Genomic DNA, 23,598 nt, shown 5'->3' with positions numbered 1-23,598 from the left:
GTTGGGTGACTTTTGTTTGAAATAAATGCTTCGCCCTGAAATCCAAACAATGTCACACACCGTCACGAGCACACAAACATGCACGTACTGAATTTAGGTGAAAAGAAGAACACTGCAGCAGCAAAGAACAAATACTCTTCAAGAACCAAAAATATGGAAAAAAAATAAACAAATTGTGTCCCGTGAAGTAAAAAAGAAGAAGAATCAAATTGTTGTTGTTTTTTTTTTTTTAATTGGATCTAAACTAGATATGAATTTGAGTGACAGCTGTCATACGGTGTCATGCCCTTTATATTTTGTTCAGGAAAGAAAATGGTATGAACACATTTGGTGACATTTTTATAATCGATTTTAAGCAAAAAGGGCCAAATAATCAACCACGTGGGTCAAATTCCACAGTTCACATTAAAGCCTCTGAAGCGGTGTCGAGAACTGGCGCGAAATGGCAAAAAAAAATGATGTCATTATCTGGGAGGGGCTCCTCTCCCGCGACCTCGCCCAGGACTGGACGTTGGTCCTGGTCTTCTTGGTCCAGGCTGTCCAACGACTTGTCCTCGAGCGGCGGGATTGGATGTCGCAAGTGCAACGTCTTTCTGGAGGGCCACGCCTTTCCCGGCTGCTCCCGCTTTTGTCTTCATCGGCTTCGGATCTGATGGCTTTTTTTCTGAATTGAGGACATGTCACATTTTCATTTCCCGCAAAAAACAAAAAACAAAAAACAAAAAAGCTTTTGGCTGGTGCTTTATTTATTTATTTATTTATTTGTTGATGCATTAATGTCCGTATTTATTTATTTATTGATGCATTTATGTATGTATGTATGTATGTATGTATGTATGTATGTATGTATGTATGTATGTATGTATTTATTTATTTATTTATTCATTTGACGGACTCATGGGTTACTGTACCTTAAAGCAGAGGTCCCCAACCCTAACCCCCAGCCGCGGACCGGTACCAGTCCGTGGGTCAGAGACCGGAGCCCCTGACCGAAAAAAGGACACATTGTAGCAGTCCTTCCATCACGTCAATGCATTTTGCGGGACTTTGTTCTGAAAACGTCGTGTAGGACCAAAAAGAGGCAGAAGAGGGCGACAAAGCTCCATGTAAGGAATTAACCAGCCTGTGGAAACGGGCTGATTAATTCCCTACACGGCAAGTACAAGTACAAGTACAGCAAAATACATTGACGTGATGGAAGGACTGCTACAATGTGTCTTTTTTTTTCGGCCAGGGGCGTTCCTTCAGTGACGTCACGTACGGACTCGCTCGTCACCAACTCAAGTCATCAAGACTTCCTGAATATTCAGCGCGAGTCTTAAAACGTAAAATAGCTATATGCGGTGGAATCTTTGTCAAATACGCTCAGTATAACTCATTTGAAGCCATTTTACAAATTATGGACACAACATGTCCGGAGACGTCGGTTGTCCTTTAAGTAAACGTTTTGTTGCCATCTTTTACAAATAAATAAATTATTTAATTAATTATTAAAAAAATAACTAAAAGAATGAATAAATACATAAAGAAAGAAAAAAATAAAGGAAAAAAATAAAGGAATAAATAACTATATACAGTAAAGTCTCGTTATATCGATATTCAAGGGAGTCCGAAAAAATATCGATATAACCGGGACTATCGATATATCCGACCCTGTTTGCATGTAATTTTCTCCGTGCGTGCATAGAAATAGTATCGATATAACCGGGACTATCGATATATCCGATATCGATATAACAGGACTTTACTGTAAAACAAATAGAGTAAATACAAAAGAACAAATAACAAAATGTAAAGGGAAAATAGAAAAAGAAAAAAGAAAAAAGAAAAAAAAAAGAAAAAACGAGAAAGAAAAAAAAAAAATCGAGAAAAAAACAAGAAAAAAGAAAAGAAAAAAGAAAAAGGAAAACAAGAAAAAAAAAGAAACCCAACATTTAAGTATGCATTTATTTATCTATTCATGTGTTTATTCATTTGATGGGCTCATGGGTTACTGTACCTTAAGCAAACGTTTGTTGCCACCTTTTACAAATAAATAAATAAATAAATAAATAAATAAATAAATAAATAAATAAAATCCTTAATAAAATAAACAAAAGAATGAATAGATAAACACAAAGAAAGAAAACATTAATAAAGAAAAAATTAAAAAGAATAACTACATAAATAAAATAGAATAGATAAAAAAGAACAAATGACAAAAAAAGTAAAGGAAAAAAGAAAAAGAACAAAAGAAACAAAGAAGAAACGAGAAAAAAACAAGAACAAAGGAAAAAAGGAAGACAAAAAGAAAAAAGAAGACAAGAAAAGAAAACAAAAGGAAAGAAAGAAAGACACCTGGACAAAGTATTTGGGGACAATGAAATGTTCCAAACCAGACTCCGCCGCGGGAACAGGTGGGGCCAGAGAGCGATTTGGCAGCAGGTCCTCCAAGTCTTTCATAACCTCGTTGGTGCTGTCCGTGTTGTTCCGCCGGTTCTTTTCTTCATCGCGAGCCTACCCGCCGTGTGACAAACGCAGCAGGATATCAGTACCCGGCTCGGATGCCCAATTCACATTAAGTGGGAAACATTGGCTTAGACGTTGGACGAAACTCAAAATAGGCATCATGACGGTCAAAGCCAGGCAATGGCGGGAGAGAATTTTGGTCACTGCGAGCAACAAAGACTAAACAAGGAGGCCTCCACGCTGGTCGGATTGTTGAGTTTTGCTTTGTTTGTTTGTTACTAGAAAGAACATTTTCTATTGAATACTATTATATACCAAACTGCTTGCAGTTCATTTACAAACCTACGCAAGGATCCTGTTTGTGGACTACAGGTCTGCGTTCAATACCATCATCCCAGAACTTCTCATCCCCAAACTTCTCCAGCTTGGTGGGTCCCCTACCATCTACCAGTGGATCCTGAGCTTCCTGACAGGACGGACACAACAGGTCAGACTGGGAAATATATCATCCTCAACACGAACCACGAGCACTGGAGCCCCGCAGGGATGCGTCCTCTCTCCATTGCTCTTCTCTCCCTACACAAACGACTGCACTTCAACGCACCCAGCTGTCAAATTCATCAAGTTCGCAGACGACACCACGGTCATCGGTCTCATCAAAGACGGCGACGAGTCTGCGTACCGACAACAAGTGGAGCAGCTGGAGCTCTGGTGCAGCCGTCACAACCTGGAGCTGAACACGCTCAAGACAGTAGAGATGCTCGCGGACTCCCACAGCTACCCCTCACACTATCCAACTGCCTTGTGTCAACCGTTGAGACCTTCAAGTTCCTGGGAATCACAGTCTCCCAGGACATGAAGTGGGAGGTCAACACCAACTCTATCCTGAAAAAGGCCCAACAGCCTGCCACAGGAGGTGCTGCAACATTTCGACACGGCTGTCATCGAATCCATCCTGTGTTCTTCCATCACCGTTTGGACAAAAATGGACAAAATCCGACTTCAACGGACAGTTAGGACGGCGGAAAAAATCCTTGGCACCGCCACTCTCGAGGACTTGCACACTGCAAGAATATAAAACTACGGCGCGGAAAATCCTACTGGACCCTCCGCATCCTGCCCACCACCTTTTCCAGCTACTACCGATCCATGCGCACCAAATCCAGCAGACATTTAAACAGCTTCTTCCCCCAAGCGATTAACTCTTTGAACAGTAGCCTAAATGGAACTGTATGATGATACTGATGATACTTGTGCAGCATGTTCTACCGGAAACAAATTCCTTGTGTGTTCTACATACTTGGCAATAAAGATGAATCTGAGTCTGAAAAATCTTATAACTTTTAGTGTCATTTGGCTGGCTGGCTATCTAGCTGGCTAGTTATTAGCTATCTATTGGCTTGCTAGCTAGCTTTCTATCTATTTGTCTTACTATTCTATTTGAGTTACTTTCGTGTTGAGTGAACGCTGCCGCGTGGGGCAAAACTGGGGGAAAAACTGATCATGTGACAGTAAAGTGACCTTGAGAGTTTTGAAAGGCGCTTAGAAATCAAATGTATTATTATTATTATTATTATCAGAGCGTCATCATCATCTCCATTTACCTACCATTTGCATCTTCTTCTTCAGATCCAAGTTGGAGTTTTTGTACGCCTCCGAGACTGAGTTCAAATAGTAGATGGCCAGTCTGAAGAAGAAAGTAGGACGTTATTGACATTTTTGTAGAGGCAGGAAATGCAAACCATTTCATTTTGCTTTGGGTCTGTGTACTCACACCATGAGCAAAACAGCTGGTATGATGAGACCCGGGTTTGCTACGTAGCCAAACAGTGTCCCGATGAAGGCCGGCAGGTCCAGGTCGATGGTCTCAATGATCACGTCAAACATTTTGGCTTTCCCGCTTTTCCCACCCCACCAGAAAAAAAAATACAAATAAATCAACACTGACTGCAAACAACAGAAATACACAACCTCATATTTGCCGTCCGCATCACCTGAAGGGTCCGCAATCAAACGAGGGCGGGAGGGTCATGATGGTGTAGACCACCGGCAACAAACTTAGGAAAAGGATGAGGAGAAGAAGGCCCATGTAGAAGTTGTTGGATTTGGAGGCCTTGAAGACTCTCTCATGAGGGACGTTGGTCGCCATCACCGCCCAACACTGATAGTACATGGACGTCAGCAGGCGCAGGACGTTGATGCCAACCAGACCGGGAGCATAAAAGGCCCCCATCCTAAAATAGTCACATTCACTTCAAACAAGAGTTGTTGTATTTTTCGGTGAATAAGGCGCCTTGATTTTCTTCAAACGATGACCCTGCGCCTTATATGCCGGTGCGCCCAATATGTGAAGTCATATTTAGCCACAACACGCCTTGCAACTACTGTCAGCAGCCACTAACTTCACCCCCCTCCCTTGTAGAAAATGTACTGCTTCTTCTGTTGCGCCTTATAATGTGGTTCACCTTCCATTTTGGAAACTTAATATATTTAAATGTTATGTTTGGAAAACTTTTCATTTTTTAAAGGTGCGCCTTATATACAGAAAGAAAATACACCGTTCATCTGGGGTGTGCCTTATTCCCCTGTGCTCCTTATACAACAACAAATACTGTATTTATACACTAAAGTCTTGTTATATCGATATTCAAGGGAGTCCGAAAAAATATCGATATAACCGGGACTATCGATATATCCGACCCTATTTGCATGTAATTTTCTCCGTGCGTGCATAGAAATAGTATCGATATAACCGGGACTATCGATATATCCGATATCGATATAACGAGACTTTACTGTATATCATCATTGGAAAACTGATGTATTTATATATAATAAAGTTAACATCCGACTTACGACGGAGTTCCGTTCAGACCAAACGGTCGTAAGTCGAAATCCATTCAAAAGGTTGAATAGAGACTCTGAGGCTAAATGACTGGCAAACTCCCCCCTCTGGTGCCATCACACAATCGATTGCTGTGCGAGAGTGAGATGCTGGCTGGCTGGACAAAATTGTTGTACGCGTTGCCGGCCTGCTAGCGCATTGCGGTGCCAGGCGTAGAATTACAATTGTAAAATTAGGGTCTGGAGGTCGTGGTCGTAAGTACGGTGGTCGTAAGTCGGATGTTATCTGTATTTGGAAAACATTTTTCATTCATTTAAAGGACAACCTTTACTTCACTTTTTTGTTTTTTAACTGACATCAGACAAACGTTTGATAGCATCTAAAATACCCAAAACACGTAGTATGAAATTTTTAGTCAAACGCAAAACACCAATAAAAATGACTTAAAGTGTCCAAAATCTGCAAAAAATTGAGCTGTGAATTAGGCATTTTCAGAAAGTCCCGCCCCCAGTTCGTGACGTCACGCCAAGACGTCTTGCATTGCTTGTGAATCAAAACAATGGCTTCAGATTCGGATAAGATGCTTTCTTGTTACACATCCAGTTATCTCATCTCATCTCATTTTCCGTACTGCTTATTTCTCATTAGGGTCGCGGGGGTTGCTGGAGCCTATCTCAGCTGTCTTCGGGCACGAGGCGGGGGACACCCTGAATTGGTTGCCAGCCAATCGCAGGGCACACAAAGACGTACAACAGTCACTCTCGCATTCACACCTAGGGGCAATTTGGGGTGGTCAATCTGCCTGCCATGCATGTTTTTGGAGTGTGGGAGGAAACCGGAGGACCCGGAGAAAACCCACGCGGGTCCGGGGAGAACATGCAAACTCCACACAGGGAGGCCGGACCGGGACGCGAACCGGCGACCTCTGCACTGTGAAGCCGGTGTGCTAACCACTCGACTACCGGGCCGCACATCCAGTTATGAATATGATTAAAATAGTTCTGAAGAGGAAAGCATACATGTTTGCAATCGATTAAATAATTTATTCCGGTCATTTTGAGGCAACATTGGGGCAACAATGGATCATCAGAAAATGGCGAACTTCAGTGGCCACATCCGCTTCCACAGGCTGAGAAAATCCTTATATGGAGCTTGGACTCCCTCTTCTGGCGGCTTTTGGGTGCAACACGGTTCTCAGACCAAACAAGTACAGCAAAATACATTGACGTGATGGAGGGACGCTACAATGCAACTTTTTTACGGTCAGGGGGCGGTCCTTTCATGACGTCACATACGGACTCGTCACCAACACAAAAACAAGACTTCCTGAATATTCAGAGCGAGTCTTAAAACGTAAAATATAGCTATATGTGGTGGAATCTTATTAAAATACGCTCAGTAGAAGTCATTTAAAGCCATTTTACAAATTATGGACACAACTTGTCCGGAGACGTCGGTTGTCCTTTAAGTAAACGTTTTGTTGCCATCTTTTACAAATAAATAAATTATTTAATTAATTATATAAGGCCCGGTGGGCCTTATATATGGAATACATTTGATAACACCATTGGCTGGAGGTGTGCCTTGTATACTAGAAAATAAGGTAATTAAAAAAAAAAAACAATGTTCCGTTCATTGATGTCCAATCCTATAAAATTAATTGGGCTAGATGAGGTGAATGACATTATTTGTCTGGATCAAGACAAAACAAATCATACCAGATCATCCCTTGATTGAAGACAAGTCCCAAAACGTTACCGCTGATGTCAAACTCTCCATAGGATGGCTAAAATGAAGAATGAAAAGGGCTACAACGGCTCATAAAATCATGAATCAAATCAAAATCAATGATTACCGTATTTTCCACTGTATAAGGCGCACCCAAGATCCTTGATTTTCTTCAAAAGATGACCCTACGCCTTATATGCCGGTGCGCCTTATATGTGAAGTCATATTGAGCCACAACAGGTCTGGCAACTACCGCCTCCATTCATATCCATCCATAGAAGAAGTAGTGCGTAACCCCCATCGCCCCATCATGAGGTGTGCCTTATATTTGGTAAATTCACCATTCATTGGGGGTCCGCCTTATACTCCGGTGCGCGTCATACACCGGACAATACAGTACAGTGATACCTCGGCTTACAACCGCTTGGCTAACGAACTTTTCGGCTTACAAATGTTAAATTCATGAGAATTTAATCTTGGCATACAAACTATTTTTCGGGATACACACGGAGCGCCACAATGAGTGATGTGTTGTTCGCGAATGAGCCCGTTCTAACAAGGAAATGGCAGCTGACTTTTTTGTCCTCTATTCCCCGCCCCAGTCTTCGGTTAAAGCCACACGTGATTGGTCAAAAACGCAGTAGTGAGAGGCGGGGGAGGGTTACAGAAACACAGAGCTGAAAATAAAAATAGATAGGCAGAGAGTGTGAAAATGATAGGCAGAGAGTGAGAAAATGGATAGAAAACAGTTAAATTTGGACCTGTTTCAACTTTATTGATAGTTCAAAGGCAGAGTGTAGACTGCAGGGTTAAAATATTCCATCAATCAGGCTCCACAAAAAAAACGCATAAGCCATCTGTACACTTGATACAAAAGCTATCAACCCAGCTAAACAGGACACAATTGATGAGGAACTAGGTAAAATTATCGCAGAGAAAGCACGGCAACTTCCCTCGGATATCGTCAAGAGGCAACCTGTAAGTTCGTCATCCATTGATGATTTAAAGGCTAGCCACGGATGGTTCGAGAACTTAAAGCGTCGTACAGGGATTCATAGTGTCATTCGTCATAGTGAGGCAGCCAGTTCTGACAATAAAGCTGCCAAATCTTACAAGGGATTATTCCTCAAGATGGTGAAAGAAGTAGGCTACGTTCCTCATCAAGTGTTTAATGCTAATGAAACTCCATTCCATCAAGCCATCAACGACCATCACAAAGGTAAATAAAACCACTTTATTATACAGTATAGTTCATTTATTACAATACCATAGCACATTTATCGATGTGGAGGCGAAACGTCCGAAACCTTCAAATTTGTACAGATGACGGCTGAAGAAACCTTCTCATCGATGGACCACTCCTGTACGACTGAGAGCTTACACAGACCCATAGCACATTTATTATGCATAATATATTTTGTGTAGTTTTAAGGCTTAGAAAATTAGAAAGTAGAAAATGATGTTTTATGGGGAACTGGGAACGGATTATTCTCATTCTCATGGGTTCCTATGGGAAATTAATGTCTGGGATACACACTTTTCGCCTTACACACTCTGTATGGGAACCAATTAAGTTCGTAAGCCAAGGAATCACTGTATTTGTTTTTCCCCATAGTTTCGTAAACTACTCACAAATCCGGCCTCCAGGTCCCAGCACCAGCAGTAGTTGAGAAAACGCACGATGACGGCCCTGGCAAAGTCGCCGATCAGGATGGTCAGGTAGGTAACCTGAATATCCGACACGGTCAGCTTCACAAACTCCTGCAACCAAAGTAGCAGATCACAACTGCTCAAATTAATTCCAGACGGAAGAAAATCTCGCGACTGACGATGCCAACGGCGGTCTCCCAGCACGGTCCTCGGATCACATCGGCGGGGTTCATGGGGGGCGGGGTGGCCTCAGTGTCATTCACCAGGCGGGTGTAATTGGCGTGATATTCCTTCAAAGCCAGGATGGTGGCGTTCTTGATGGACTGCTCTATTTCAAGCTGAAGATTGGGTGCGATGAATGGCGTGAAGTCACACTGAGATGTTTTTGAGAAAGACACGCGAGTGCCCGGGGAGACAACGCACCTTGGTGTTGACCTCGTCAAAAAGGGCGAAGAGGAATGTGTAGAGGTTTCCCAGCAAAAGAGCAAAGATGCGTCCCAGCTGCCACTTGAGGGCGATCCGAGGATGGTAATCCTCAAGCTCGGCAATGGTTTCAAACAGCGGGGGACACAGAAGGCCAAGGAGGGACATGATGATCTCCAACTGGACGACAAGACCGAAACAAAGAAAGGTGGAGAAAACAACGCATGGTCCCAACGTCGGCAAATTTGGACCTCACCTCATTCTTCTCATACCAGCTGAGATCGTTCCGATTGGCAAACTCCTGAGACCTTTTCACCACAAAGTAGATGAGGTAGCCGCTCCCTCCGAGGCTGCAGGTGATGAGGACGTTAGCCAGGACCCTGAGGAACCTTCTCAGATGAATGTTCTCGTCCTTCTGGTTCTCTTGCTCGTCCACGATTGACTCCTGATCTTGAAAAACAAGCGGTCACGCGTGGCTTTTCGTCATCAAGCAGGTTTCCCTACGGCAGCGTTACCTTGAAGCTGGTGGTGATGGAGGCATACTTGTTGTCAGCCGTCTCGGCGTTTCCGATGAGGTAATCCCAGCTGGTGAACATCTTCCAGGCAAAGGTGAACTCTCCGTCTTCTCCATCGCCGCCACCGAGGTCCGCATTCTTTGCCATTCTGACCCACCAAACATACATGGACTCGGGTCACCTGTGTAGGCTCTCAGTTGTACAGGAGTGGTCCATCGAGGAAAAGGTTGCTTCAGAGGTAATCTGTACTTCTTTGAAAGTGTCGGACGTTTCGCTCCTCACCCAAAGAGCATCATCAGTGAACTAAAGTCGTGCTGGTAACTCTGCCCCCATATACAGTAAAGTCTGGTTATATCGATATCGGATATATCGATAGTCCCGGTTATATCGATACTATTTCTATGCACGCACGGAGAAAATTACATGCAAACAGGTTCGGATATATCGATAGTCCCGGTTATATCGATATTTTTTCGGACCCCCTTGAATATCGATATAACGAGACTTTACTGTATATCCCTAATGGACAGAGGTGGTGGTGCCAGACCTGAAGCCAATCTGTTTACCTCGATTGTTCTATCCCTGGCTCTGGTTTCACCTCACTACCATGACTAAGCACTAAGTGGTATCGGCCTAAGAAGTGTGTTGTAAGCACGGTCTAAATGAAACCTTAAACCATCATGGCGATTGAATGAGCAAAACCCTGATATAGGGCCAGAGTTACCAGCATAACTGTAATTTGCTGACGAAGCTCTTTGGATGAGGAGCGAAACGTCCGACACCTTCAAAGAAGAACATATGACGGCTGAAGATACCTCTTCCTCGATGGACTCAAGTCAGACGGATTTGCAATGAGGAAAATGATACCTTTCCCCAATTGCGACGGCAATCGAGCAACTGCCCGCGACTCACGTGCGGATTACGACCATCAAACTGTAGCCAAACGTTCCGATCCCAACCATGAGGTAGGCAAGGGGCAGCCTGAACTTTAACAAGCCAATGGTCCTCTGGTTGTTGTAGTAGCCGTAGAACAGGACTGAATATTTGCAATATCCCTGAGGCACAAAAATACTTTTATTCCTAATTCATAATCAAAACTAATGAAAGAAAATGAACACAAAAAAAAAGACTTGAAATCGATGACACGTTTTCCCCAAATCGCTTATCATACAGTGACTGATACCTCGGTTCACGAACCCCTTGGCTTACAAACTTTTCGGTTTACGAACATTAAATTTAAGGAAATTTTACCTTGGCATGCAAAGTATTTTTCGGGATACACACGGAGCGAATGATGCGTCGTGTCGTGTGTGAGTGATGTGTCGTTCGCGAAACGAGCCCGTCCTCCTAACAAGGAAATGGCTGCCAACTTTTTTTTGTCCTCTATTCCCCGCCGCCAGTCTTCGGTTAAAGCCATGTGATTGGTCAGGAACGCAGCAGTGGGGGTGCGGGGGTTACAGACAGAGAGAGAGTGAGGCCATTCTCCAAATAAGAAAATGGTAGCCAAATTGTTTTTGTCCTCTATTCCACACCCCCAGTCTTCAGTTAAAGCCACGTGATTGGTCAGGAACGCAGCAGTGGGGGGGGGGGGGGGGGGGTTTAACATTAAAGAGACAGCCAGACGACAGAGAGTGATAAAATGGATAGAAAACAGTGACATTTGGACTTGTTTCAACTTTGATAGTTCGAAGGCAGAGTGTAGACTGCACGGTTAAAAAAAACCTCAATCAGACTCCACAAATAACCGGCACAAGCCATCTGTACAATTGATGCAAAAAGCTATCAACCCGGCTAAATGGAACACAATTGATTGGGTAAAATTATCACTGAGAAAGCACCTCCAAGGGATCATTCCTCAAGATGGTGAAAGAAGAAGGCTACGTTCCTCATCAAGTGTTTCATGCTGATGAAACCGGCCACTCCATTCCGTCACGCCATCAATGACCATCACAAAGGTCAGTAAAACACTTTATTATACTGTACGGTCTATTTCTTTAATTATAATACCATAGCACATTTGTTATACAGAAATTAAGGTCTATTTTGTGTAGTTTTAAGGCTTAGAAAATTTGAAAATTATGTTTTATGGGGACCTCGGAACGGATTGTTCTCATTTTAATGGTTTAATGGCCTTACACACTGCCTGGGGACCAATTATGTTCGTAAGCCAAGGTATCACTGTACTTACATTGAAGTCCATGAGGACAGAGTAGTCTTGAGCGGTCGCCTGTTCAGCCCTGGGAACGGTCTTCCTGGGAACGGAGCCGTACGGAAGGCCCATCAAAACCTGCAGTATAAAGAAAGAAAAACTTTTTCATTTCTTCTAACTTGCTCGTTAAAACCCGAGAACAGAAGTTGACCTCAGGAATGACCACCAGGCCGAAAGTGAAGCCAAACATTACGAGGTTCATCCCGTACATCCAGCGCAGGAAGATGAAGTAAGAAGCCACAGAGGAGCCAAAGTGACCTGAGGACATTGGAAGGAGTTCAACATCTGGACATGATCGCTCACTGCGTAGATGTTTACTCACTCAGTCACTGCCATTCCGGAATTTATTCAGGAATTGAAAATATGACGTAGAGTGCCATTCCCAAATTTGTCCGGGTTTTGGTTTGTCATGCTTTGGTGCTGATAAAGTGCTGGTCAGACCTCTAGCATTGTTTTTTTTTTTTTTTTTTTTGTCCGTTGCACAAGGGCGCAGCATTTGCCTTTTGACCATGTTAACGCGTTGTTCCAGCTTCAGCTGTTGTTAAAGCGCTATATCGATTTGAGTTATTCCGGGTTGAGTGAACGCTGGCGCATGTGGCTGCCGCTGCTCACCCGCAGAAAGACGGATCTCCTGTGACTGTAAAGTGACCTTGAGTGCTTTGACAGGCTATTTTTATTGTAATAATAATACAGTAAAGTCTCGTTATATCGATATCGGTTATATGGATAGTACTGCTTATTACGATACTATTTTTATGAACGCAAGGAGAAAATTTACATGCCGCAGGATCGGATATATCGATAGTCCGGTTATATCGATATTTTTTCAGACTCCCGGGAATATCGATATAACGAGACTTTACTGTAATAATAAAAATAAAAAAATATTATTATTATTATATGTATGTATTGCATTGTATTTTGGACAGCCTCAGACAACTCCAGACCTATATCATTTAGGAATTAACTCTTTCTTCTGATGAAAAAAAGAGTCTTGTGTTTCTTACACTCCATTGAATGTGTATGTAGTCCTAAAAGTCAATACTGTGTTGGTCCTGGAATTCAAATGACAAAAACCCTGGCACTAGAGTGGACACATTGTTGCACATGTCTGGCATTGAATAAGTTAAGAGAGAAAATTAAGGATTAACTGTGACTCACTTTCCACCTCTTTGATTTTTCTTTCCCATGGAATGCAGGCGGTTTTAAAATTGTCAAAGTCCCTCTGGAACTTTATCCATTTCTTTGAAACAAACAAACATATTGAGGACGAGGTTTAATGCACGTATGCGCAAATAATAAAGTACCAGTGAGATATACATATCTACTGTATATACAATGATACCTCGGTTTACGAACGCTTGAGCTCACGGACTTTACGAACATTAAATTTGTGAGAATATAATCTTGGCATAGGAACTAGTTTTCGGGAAACACACGGAGCGCCACAATGGCTGGCGGACTAGTTTTCGGCGGAAGAACACCAAACCACACGGCCGAACAGCGCCAACACGGCTTGCGGACTACTTTTCTACACCCACTTTCTCTGAGTGCATACGTAACATACGTGGTTTCCTGTCGAGTGGATACTTTTGCTTTTTTGGGATCGAAAAAGACCCCACCACAGGCTAGTGTTCAGCCGAAGAAGACACAAAAGAAAATTAAGTTCTAGCAGAAGGAGATCAACAAGAAACACGAACGAGGTGTGCATTTGTGTGACTTAGCGTCCCAGTACGCTAAGTCGACCATTGCTACGTGTAGCTAAGGGTGTTTTTCTGTGTTGTCTAAGCAACAGTCTCAGGTAATAGAAATGGTTGAAAAACATCAGTTGATTTGGATGAACAAAAAGCAGCTCGCAGGGGACAGTGGGATTGAAGGTATTATCACTGAGAAAGCACGATAACTTTACTCTGATATCATCAAGAGGCAACTACATCAACGACCATCTCAAAGGTAAATAAAACGACTATTATACAGTAGTTTATTTCTTTCATTAAAATACAATAGCACACTTATCATACATAAAATAAGGTATATTTTGTGTAGTTTTAAGGCTTATTTAGTAGAAAAATATGTTTTATGGGGACCTGGAACGGATTATTCTCATTTTAATGGTTTTCTATGGGAAATTAATGTTTGGAAAACACATTTTTCGCCTTACACACTGTGTCTGGGAACAAATTAAGTTCGTAAGTCGAGGTATCACTGTATATATGTATATTTTTTTTTTACTAACCTTTGTCATCATGACTTTGTAGGCGTACCACTTCCTGCCTTTTCCTTTGCCGAGAGCTCCTTCAAATTTATCCACAAAGTCTTGAGCTTCCCTGCAGAGGATGTAAAGGTCGGTTTTGCTATTGGGCCTCACTAACTCGTACGCGGTGACAAAACTGTTTAGCAATTGGCTGTTGATGCGTGATGGGGAAAAAGAAGCTTCAAAATTCGCGAAGCACTTGCTTTTTTTCTCCTCGTGATGGCGCTGTTAGTTCAAATAAGACATGAGTAAAATAGGAAAATGAGTAAATGGCGTGTGGCTGTCACTGCTCACCCGCAGAAAAACTTATCCTGTGACTGTAAAGTGACCTTGAGAATTTTGAAAGGCGCTTAGAAATGAAAAGTATTATCTGCTATCTATTAGCTATCTATTCCCTATGCATTAGCTATCTGTTCGCTATCTATTAGCTAGCTAGCTTTCTATCTATTTGAGTAACTTCCGGGTTGAGTCAACGCTAACGCGTGTGGCTGCCGCTGCTCACCCGCAGAAAAATTTATCCTGTGACTGTAAAGTGACCTTGAGTTTTGAAAGGCGCTTATAAATTAAATGTATTATTATTAGCTATCTATAAGCTAGCTATTCACTATCCATTAGCTATCCATTAGGTAGCTGTTCGTTATCTATTATTTAGCTAGCTTTCTATCGATTTGAGTAACTTCCGGGTTGAGTCAATGCTAGCGCGTGTGGCTGCCGCTGCTCACCCGCAGAAAAAGTTATTCTGTGACTGTAAAGTGACCTTGAGAGTTTTGAAAAGAACTTATAAATTAAATGTGTAATTGTTATTATAAATTAGTAATGAGTAAAATACGAAGAGAGCCATATAGAGGATGGTCCAAATAATACAACTGGTTCGCGAAGCAAATGTGAAGCTTTATTTTCCTCGTCAGTCCCATTTGGAGTTTACTTGAGGTGCGTGAGTCGCCTCTTCATCCTCCAAGGTTTGTTCCTGATGGTGGATATCAGCTTCTTCTTCTCTTCCACCTCCTCCATCAGCAAGGCCATCTCTCCTTCGGATAAAGATTCCTCATCTTCATCGGAGCTTGAACTGGAGTCGGATGAACTGGAGAGGGGGACACAGAAGGAGCAGGTGTCAACAAATACCTCTTAGGTTCATTGATGGGGAAAATGTTATTAACACACTTTTTTTGGTAATTGTATGTATTGTAAATTGTCATTTTTGTGTGTGTCATAGATTTTTCACTTTAAATTACATCACACTTATTAATGTTTATTTATTCATTTATATATCCGTAAAACAAAGAATGAAATGTAATGAATGTCATGAAAGTGGATACACAAACCTTTTACCATGGAAAAGGAAAAGTGTTTCATTGTTCGCATTGTATTGTATTGTATTGTATTGTATTGTATGAATTAAGTAAAATAACTGCTTTATTTATTATTATGTAACTGGAAGATAAAGGACAACCGACACCATTTTTTTTGTTTCCTAACTGAAATCAGAAAAACGTTTTATAGCATCTAAAATACCCAAAACACGCAGGCTGACATTTTTAGTCAAATGCAAAACACCAATGAAAATGAGTTAACGTGTCCCAAAACTACTTCAAAATGACCCAGGAGATGGCGACTTTCAGAAGGTCCCGCCCCCTTGTTCGTGACATCACACCAGGACGTCTTCGCCTTTCTCTAGAATCAAAACAATGGCTTCAGATTCGGAGAAGATGCTTTCTTGTTACACATCCAGTTATGAATATGATTCAAATAGTTCTGAAGAGCAAAGCATACACGTTTGCAATCAATTAAAGAATTTATTTGGGCCATTTTGAGGGAACATTGGGGGAAAATCTCTCACAAAGAAAAAAAAAAAGAGGCACAAAATGGCGACATCCTGTGGCCACCTCCGTTTCCACAGGCTGATAAATTCTTAAATGGCGCTTGGACGCCCTCTGGCGGCTTTTGGGTGCAACACGAGGTCCCCAGACCAAACAACTACAGTAAAATACATTGACGTGATGGCAGGACAATGTGACAATGCGTCCTTTTCACGGTCAGTGGGTGGTCCTTTAGTGACGTCACGTACGTTCACTGTCAGTGGGTGGTCCTTTCGTGACGTCACGTACGTTCACGGTCAGTGGGTGGTCCTTTCGTGACGTCATGTACGTCGTCACCAACTCAAAAACAAGACTTCCTGAATATTCAGCACAAGTCTTAAAACGTAAAATATTGCTATATGCGGTGGAATCTTATTAAAATACGCTCAGTAGAAGTCATTTGAAGTGTTTTGACAAATTATGGACACAACTTGTCCGGGGACGTCGGTTGTCCTTTAAGGGTAAATCTTCTTTTCCTTTGGGCTTTTCCCTTCAAGGGGTCGGTCGCCACAGCAAATCAGTATCCTCTATCTTGAGAGGTTTGATCTGCATGTTTGTTTTGGCCAAGCTTTTACGTCGGATGCCCTTCCTGACACAACCCTCTGTATTTATCCGGGCTTGGGACCGGCACAAGAAGACATATGTTGGCTATCCATTAGCTGGCTAGCTAGCTTTCTATCGATTTACATCTGGTTTGAATGAACGCTGGCGCATGTGGCTGCCGCTGCTCACCTACGGAAAGACTTAGCCTGTGACTGTAAAGCAGGGGTCGGGAACCTTTTTGACTAAGAGAGCCATAAAAGTAAAATATTTAGAAATGTTTTTCAGCGAGAGCCACACGCACGCTCGCGCGCACATACAGACGCTCGCGTGCGCGCGCACACATTCAAACGCGCGGCCACTTGTCAACAAAATATCAGAATGTATTATTGAAAATAACTGTGATAGTACTCACCGTTAACATGGATGGTTTTCCGTTCCTCGTGTTTGGTAAAAATCCAGGCAAACGATCGGAATGAAATTCAATTTGCCGGTCCAGAGGCGAAGTTACTGCTAGCTCGCCTGCACACGGCTCATAAGCTTCCACATACAGAAGTATGTCGATGCTAACGTTAACAGGGGCTTGTTAAAATGTCACTGACATTCGACTGTTTCATCGATGGTATTGTTTCATTGCAAATTAGAATCAGAACATTTTCTCTCCTCTAATGCTCCGGTGCATTCAGGCTGAAGTGCACTAGTTGGGCTCATTTAAAGGGGCGTTTACCTGTTTCAACATGACGGCCACTATCATCCAATCAACACGGCGCTTTCGGCCATTCTAGGTCAGTGTCATCCAATCAAAATTGCGCTTTCCGCCAACTGCAGCCCCAACTGTATAATACAATCTGTATTATAATATGTAATATTATTTTTATAATATTATATAATTTATAATATTATTATAATATTATAATATAACCCCTGTTGTAAAGTGACCTTGAGAGTTTTGAAAGGCGCTTATAAATGAAATGTATTGTTATTAATATTATTCCGCCCACCTTTCTTGTTTCTTCTTCTTCTTTCTGTCTTTGGGATCTCCTTTCTTGGCTTTACTGTCCTCCTCATCCTTTGCACCTTTCTTTCCTCCTCCCTTTTTGGCTTTCTTTCCCTTCTTCTCATCACTGTCGTCCTCCTCCTCTTCACTGTCCATTTTTTTACCACCTTTTTTCTTATTAGCAGTTCCCACACGCTTCTTCTTCTTGGGGTCCTCATCTTCACTTTCATCGTCCTCACCTCCGTGTTTCTTGGTGGGCTTCTTGGCGCCTGCGCCTCTTTTCGTTCGAGGAGCCTCAGTGTCCTCTTCATCTTCAGAGGTGTTTTTGCCGCGGCCGCTCGCCTTGGCGGCGGTTCTTCCAGCGGCTTGCCTCCGGTTGCCTCGTCGGCGGGTGGCGGCGTCTACGGAAGAGGAAATTAACAGATTGTGCTGTGCGCATGAGAAGTCCAGAAGATACTACGGGCAGACTTACCGTCTGCGTCACTGGAATCATCCTCCAGATCAATCTCGACTGCATGGTAAACAAACAAATATAGTCAGGGATGAGAATGACAAATGAGAAAAAAAGTCTGAAAAAAAGGGGGGCGGCACACGTGTGTGTGTGTGTGTGCGTGTGTGTGTATATATACACACACACACACACACACAAACACACAGTGAGACCTCGGTTTACGAACCCTTTGGCGTACGAACTTTTCGGTTTCCGAATGTTACATTTATGAAAATTTTACCTTGGCATACGAACTATTTTCCGGGATACACAATGAGTGATGTGTCGTTCGCGGCCATTCTCACCTCTCATCATGGGAATATCAAATGAAAAAATAAATTAAACAGTTATATTTATTTAGTGATTTGTCCTTTAAAGCTTTTTAACATTTAACTTAATACCTTTTTTTTTCAAAATCGCAGAATTTTCACATTTACCGTTCAAATACTAAGTAGAGACGAGCAGTGAGGCAGCAGCCGGCTGAGCCTCACCATGGATTGCGCAATGACGATACTAACTGTGCTGGCTTGCTCTGCAGTGAGACCGCATTGCTGTCCCTCTGCATATCGCTATTAAAGTGTTCAAACACTTTTAGTATATGAACTACATTTCTACAGTTTAGACGTATATAATGTACAGTCACTCTACATTATAAACACTGTAATACAGTGTTTATTTTATTTTTATCAAAACTATGTGCATAGATGAGGCACACAGTTCTCCTGCCTCATGACGGGGGCGCTGGTGATTACAGATTCATCTTGCGACTCCTCGGTTGCAGAATATTAGAATTAGTGACAGCAAGCTGCAGTAAACAGTTAGTAAGTTAAGTGCAACCATCCAGTCATTTTTTCGTGTTGCTTGGCCTTATTTTCGGAATGGAGGATTATATATCTAAATTGAAAGAATTTTCTAAACTGGACTTTCAAACGATGCAGGAGATAATAATTAAAGGAAGACCAACACCGGACTGTATAGCTCACAAACTGTGAGGGATGGATGTAAATCTCCTAGACAGCTTCTTAGCTTTTTGGCCAAGAATGATCTCATTGAAACTATTCCTGAGGTGACAAAGTTGCTCCAGGTCGTGCTCACTGTTCCAGCCACGACAGCATCAGTAGGAGCGATCATTCTCAGCACTGAAAAGACTGAAAGCATCAATCGGAACAGGACTGATCAAGGACGACTTTCTTCACTGGCAGTGATGCCCATTGAGAAAGAGATTTTTAAAATGGAAGAAAGATAAGGAAGGCTGCAAACAAAGAAGTTATTGATGGCTTTCTTCAGAAGGAGCGGCGCATGGACTTCATTTATAAGTAAAGGTAACATGAGCATCACATTTTTTTATTCTTTTTTTCTATGCTACAGTTTGTATATATAAAGAATGCTGACATGACATTTTACACAAAACATGTTAACTGCTGCCAATCAAATGGTGAATAAGCTACTCTGTTTCGTTCATGTGTTTGTAAATCTGACCGTGATTACGTCAGTGCCTCACCAGCCATGAACCTCACCGCACGGCACAAGATGATCCCCTAATAATCACCGTCGAGAAGAAGGAGATCATTGAGAAACACGAACGAGGTTTGCGTTTGTGGCGTCACATGTGCACACCGCGGCTGTCATGTGAATCTCAGCCTGACACATCTCTCACGCTGTGTGTCACTTCCCTGAGAGTAACTTTCTACGACCATTCTACAAATAAAGAGCCCGGTACCGTCCACCATTGCAACCATCCATCGCCTAAAAGCTTTACACAAAGGTGTTATTTAGTCGATGCTTTCACGTGACTATTGACACCGAAATTGTCACGTGCGAGTTGACAGCTGGGTCGGGGCCGACGCTCGCGACCTCCGCCAGCCGAAGAAGAAACTTCAATTTCATTTCATTTCAACGAATCGCTGTCACCTCACCAGTGACATGATTACGACGCCTCGCGCCTCGCTGTGTCTTGTGCTGGCAAGTTGAAGAGTTTGCTCTGCCCGAGGTGATTGTTAGCCGCGATCGCGCACGTTTGGTGCTTTCCGGGATCGCGAATGTGCTGGACGGATCGCCCTGCCCGCCTTCTTTTGTCGCGTTTAATTCCGTGTCCGTGGAATCATCGGACTCGCGCCTTTTGTTGTAATAAAATCTCTGCCAGCACCTACGGGACTCGAAGTGGATGCAGATGACATCGAGGAGCTTGTTGCGGTCCTCAACACAGAGGATTTGATTTGCCTTCAAGAGGACAAGCAGAAGCAGGACATTCAGGAGTTGATGTGCAGGCTTTTATTGAACACTTCCATCCAGAAAAGGCTATGAGAATCATCAACACGATGAACGATAATGTGACGCCTCAGTTTCGTAAGATCATACAAGTCAGAAAGAAACAGGTGTCAATTAACACAAATTCCGAGGTGAAGGGCCCCAGGCTGCCACATCAGAGGAAGAGGTTAGACCAGACATTGGGAGGCAAGCCCCAATGAATGATGAGATTGGGAAGCCAGCCCCGATGAATGAAATGCTGAGCAAAGCAGCAACTGACCTGAGAGATAAGATCATGGCAAGAATGAAAACTGGGCAACCAAGAAATCGATTACAATGGCTATGTGAAGTACCACCTGAAAGTCTCATGGAAACTGTGAATGCAGCACTGAGAGTGATCCCGACCGGAACGATCACGGAAACCAATGAGCTGATATAGGCTTCAGCATCAGTGAGGCGCTGTTCTGTCGTGTGCTTTGGTGTTCTTCCACCGAAGATTACTCCGCCAGCCGTGGTGGGGGGTGTATCGCGAAAATAGTGCTTAATCCAAAGTTTAATTTTCATAAATGTAACGTTCGTAAACCGAGGCCCCACTATATATATATATATATATATATATATATATATATATATATATATATATATATATATATATATATATATATATATATATATATATATATGCATGCTGCGTGAGAAGTAGTTTGCGGAGACAATGACACACAGTTAAACACATGACCCCAGCGTGCCGATTACAATGATGATTAAATATTGATCGGCATTGCTGCGTGAGAAGTAGTTTGCAGAGACAATGACACAAGTGTGTGACAAATTTACGATCTTGCAATATATATACCTATATCTTTGCACAACCTACACCTTGGGTCTTGCCTGGTGTGGTATATCCCTGCCTCTATGGCTCTGGTGTTTAGGGCCTACTCTTGAGCAGCCAGGATGAGTGCCTCTGTGCTGTCCTTTAGGCCAGCCATCTCTAGCCACTGATAGAACTTCTTTATATATATATATATATATATATATATATATATATATATACACAGTAAAGTCTCGTTATATCGATATTCTCGGGAGTCCGAAAAATATCGATAAAAGCGGGACTATCAGAATCAGAATCATCTTTATTGCCAAGTATGTAGGACACACAAGGAATTTGTTTCCGGTAGAACACGCTGCACTAGTATCGTTGTCAAAAAAACTGCTAAGTGGCACTATACAGTTCCATTTTGGCTACTGTTGAAAGAGTTCAAAAAGTTCAAAGAGTTAATGGCTTGGGGGAAGAAGCTGTTTAAATGTCTGCTGGATTTGGTGCGCATGGATGGGTAGCGCCTGCCTGAGGGGAGTAGCTGGAAAAGGTGGTGGGCAGGGTGCGGAGGGTCCAGTAGGATTTTCCGCGCCCTTGTTCGGATTCTTGCAGTGTGCAAGTCCTCGAGAGTGGGTAGGGCGGTGCCAATGATTTCTTCCGCCGTCCTAACCGCCCTATCGATATATCTGACCCTGCGCGCATGTAATTTTCTCCTTGCGTGCATAGAAATAGTATCGTAATAAGCGGGACTATCGATATAACCGGTATCGATATAACGAGACTTTACTATATATATATATATATATATATATATATATATATATATATACATATTTCGGTCTGAAAAAGTTGGAAATCCGCCGATCGGCAGATGATTCTCATCCGCCGATCGGCAGATGATTCTCATCCCTGTATAATATTCTTATCATGGAATCATTTCAATTTCTACCTTTTTTTAAACTTGAGAGTAAGCCAGAGTGCAGAGAGAAAATTCACGTGAACACCTGTAGAATTTCGCACATGAAGCCTCAAGCTATGACTGGAACCAAAGCTTTCGATAGTGAGCCGGGTAAGTTAACCATATGACCCCAGCGTGCCGATTACAATGATGATTAAATATTGATCGGCATTGCTGCGTGAGAAGTAGTTTGCGGAGACAATGACACAAGTGTGTGACAAATCTACGATCTTGCAATATCGTCATTGTCGGATGGAAATAGTCTGACATTAAAACAAGGAGGAAAAACATTACCAATTGGCTATTCTGTGTGTGAATTCTGTGCCCCCGCCCCGTTTCAGCACGATGCGGGACAGAGCTTTCAGCTGCTCTGCCTCCAAACTGGAACTCACTTCCTCCCAACATTCGTAACATTGATTGTCTTCCCACCTTCAAATCCCATCTCAAAACCCAACTATTTAAAATTGCATTTTATTTATTGCCTTCTATTTATAATTGTATTGATTATTGTATCTCTGCTTGTCTGTGACTGTAAAGTGTCCTTGAAAGCTTTGAAAGGCGCTTGAAATAAAATGCATTATTAATTTGCCTTCACGCTCATGTTTTTTCTACATCTTTCATTCCTTTCATAATTTTGCTGCTGTGAAATGTACAGTTCTACACTGCGAGACGAATAAACGAATATAGGTAAATCCAATCCAATTTGATTGGTTAACTGGTTCATTAGTTTAGAATGAACACAACCCAGGCAAATGGGAATTGACCTCACAAGGAATTCCAAGTGCAAAAAAATCCATCTAGCTCACCATCATCCGTTGACAAGTTCCTTTTTCTCGGCATGATGAAAAACGAATGAGCGCGTCCTCGCCGGGCGATGGCGTCCTGCCCTCTGCCGACTCAGGTATCTCACAATGCAGCTGTCACTATGACGACTTGGGCTTCAAACGTCCTGTAAATCCAAAACGCTTTGGGAAGTGAGTGGTTCTTTCAAAACAAAACAGGAAGTCTCATCTCATCTCATTTTCCGTAGCGCTTATTCCTCATTAGGGTCGCGGGGGTTGCTGGAGCCTATCTCAGCTGTCTTGGGGCACGAGGCGGGGGACACCCCGAATTGGTTGCCAGCCAATCACAGGGCATACAAAGACATACAACAGTCACTCTCACACTTACACCTAGGGACAATTTGGAGTGGTCAATCTGCCTGCCATGCATGTTTTTGGAGTGTGGGAGGAAACCGGAGGACCCGGAGAAAACCCAGGCGGGTCCGGGGAGAACATGCAAGCTCCACGCAGGGAGGCCGGACCGGGACGCGAACCGGCGACCTCTGCACTGTGAAGCCGGTGTGCTAATCCCTCGACTACCGGGCCGCCCAGCAGTCAGAAGAAAAGTATTGTGGAGCTTTTTACAGCCACACCACTTGTGCTGATGAAAAAGGTCACTGGACTGCTGGGGGGCGCCAAACATGCGCTTTCATGGCGAGGTCCAGTGTGGAAAGGTGACACGCGGCCAGCGCAAGAGATCCCATTTCACCTGGCGTACAGACAAAAGGCAGTTCATGACAGTTTATGAGCATGTGCATGAACGAGCAGCCATTGGATGTTGTCACACCTGCACCTGG

General features: G+C 42.8%; 1 protein-coding gene across 2 annotated transcripts; it reads right to left on the bottom strand.

Annotated features, from left to right (window-relative positions):
* Positions 1–15: 15 nt before the first annotated feature.
* tmc2a (transmembrane channel-like 2a) lies at positions 16–23,156 on the bottom strand. Of its 2 annotated transcripts, XM_089019946.1 has the most exons (20): positions 22,787–23,151; positions 17,938–17,976; positions 17,470–17,866; positions 14,998–15,153; positions 14,055–14,145; positions 12,980–13,061; positions 11,970–12,076; positions 11,798–11,896; positions 10,522–10,664; positions 9,610–9,757; positions 9,351–9,539; positions 9,095–9,274; positions 8,851–9,009; positions 8,654–8,782; positions 7,012–7,079; positions 4,443–4,682; positions 4,223–4,348; positions 4,057–4,135; positions 2,376–2,496; positions 16–664 (listed from the first exon to the last, which is right to left on the bottom strand). In XM_089019946.1, the coding sequence occupies exons 1-20, from the start codon at positions 22,818–22,820 to the stop codon at positions 465–467; spliced, it is 2,787 nt and encodes a 928-aa protein (XP_088876072.1). In that variant the 5' UTR covers positions 22,821–23,151; the 3' UTR covers positions 16–464. The 2 variants fall into 2 exon arrangements, with proteins under 2 accessions (XP_088876072.1, XP_088876071.1); XM_089019945.1 differs by lacking the exon at positions 16–664 and having other exon boundaries at positions 2,128–2,496; positions 22,787–23,156.
* Between the last annotated feature and the right edge of the window lie 442 nt (positions 23,157–23,598).

Source organism: Hippocampus bargibanti, linkage group LG18 (assembly GCF_051943395.1).
Source record: "Hippocampus bargibanti isolate YZ-2025 linkage group LG18, ASM5194339v1, whole genome shotgun sequence".
Taxonomy (NCBI): domain Eukaryota; kingdom Metazoa; phylum Chordata; class Actinopteri; order Syngnathiformes; family Syngnathidae; genus Hippocampus; species Hippocampus bargibanti.
This window is presented reverse-complemented; position numbering and strand designations above follow the sequence as displayed.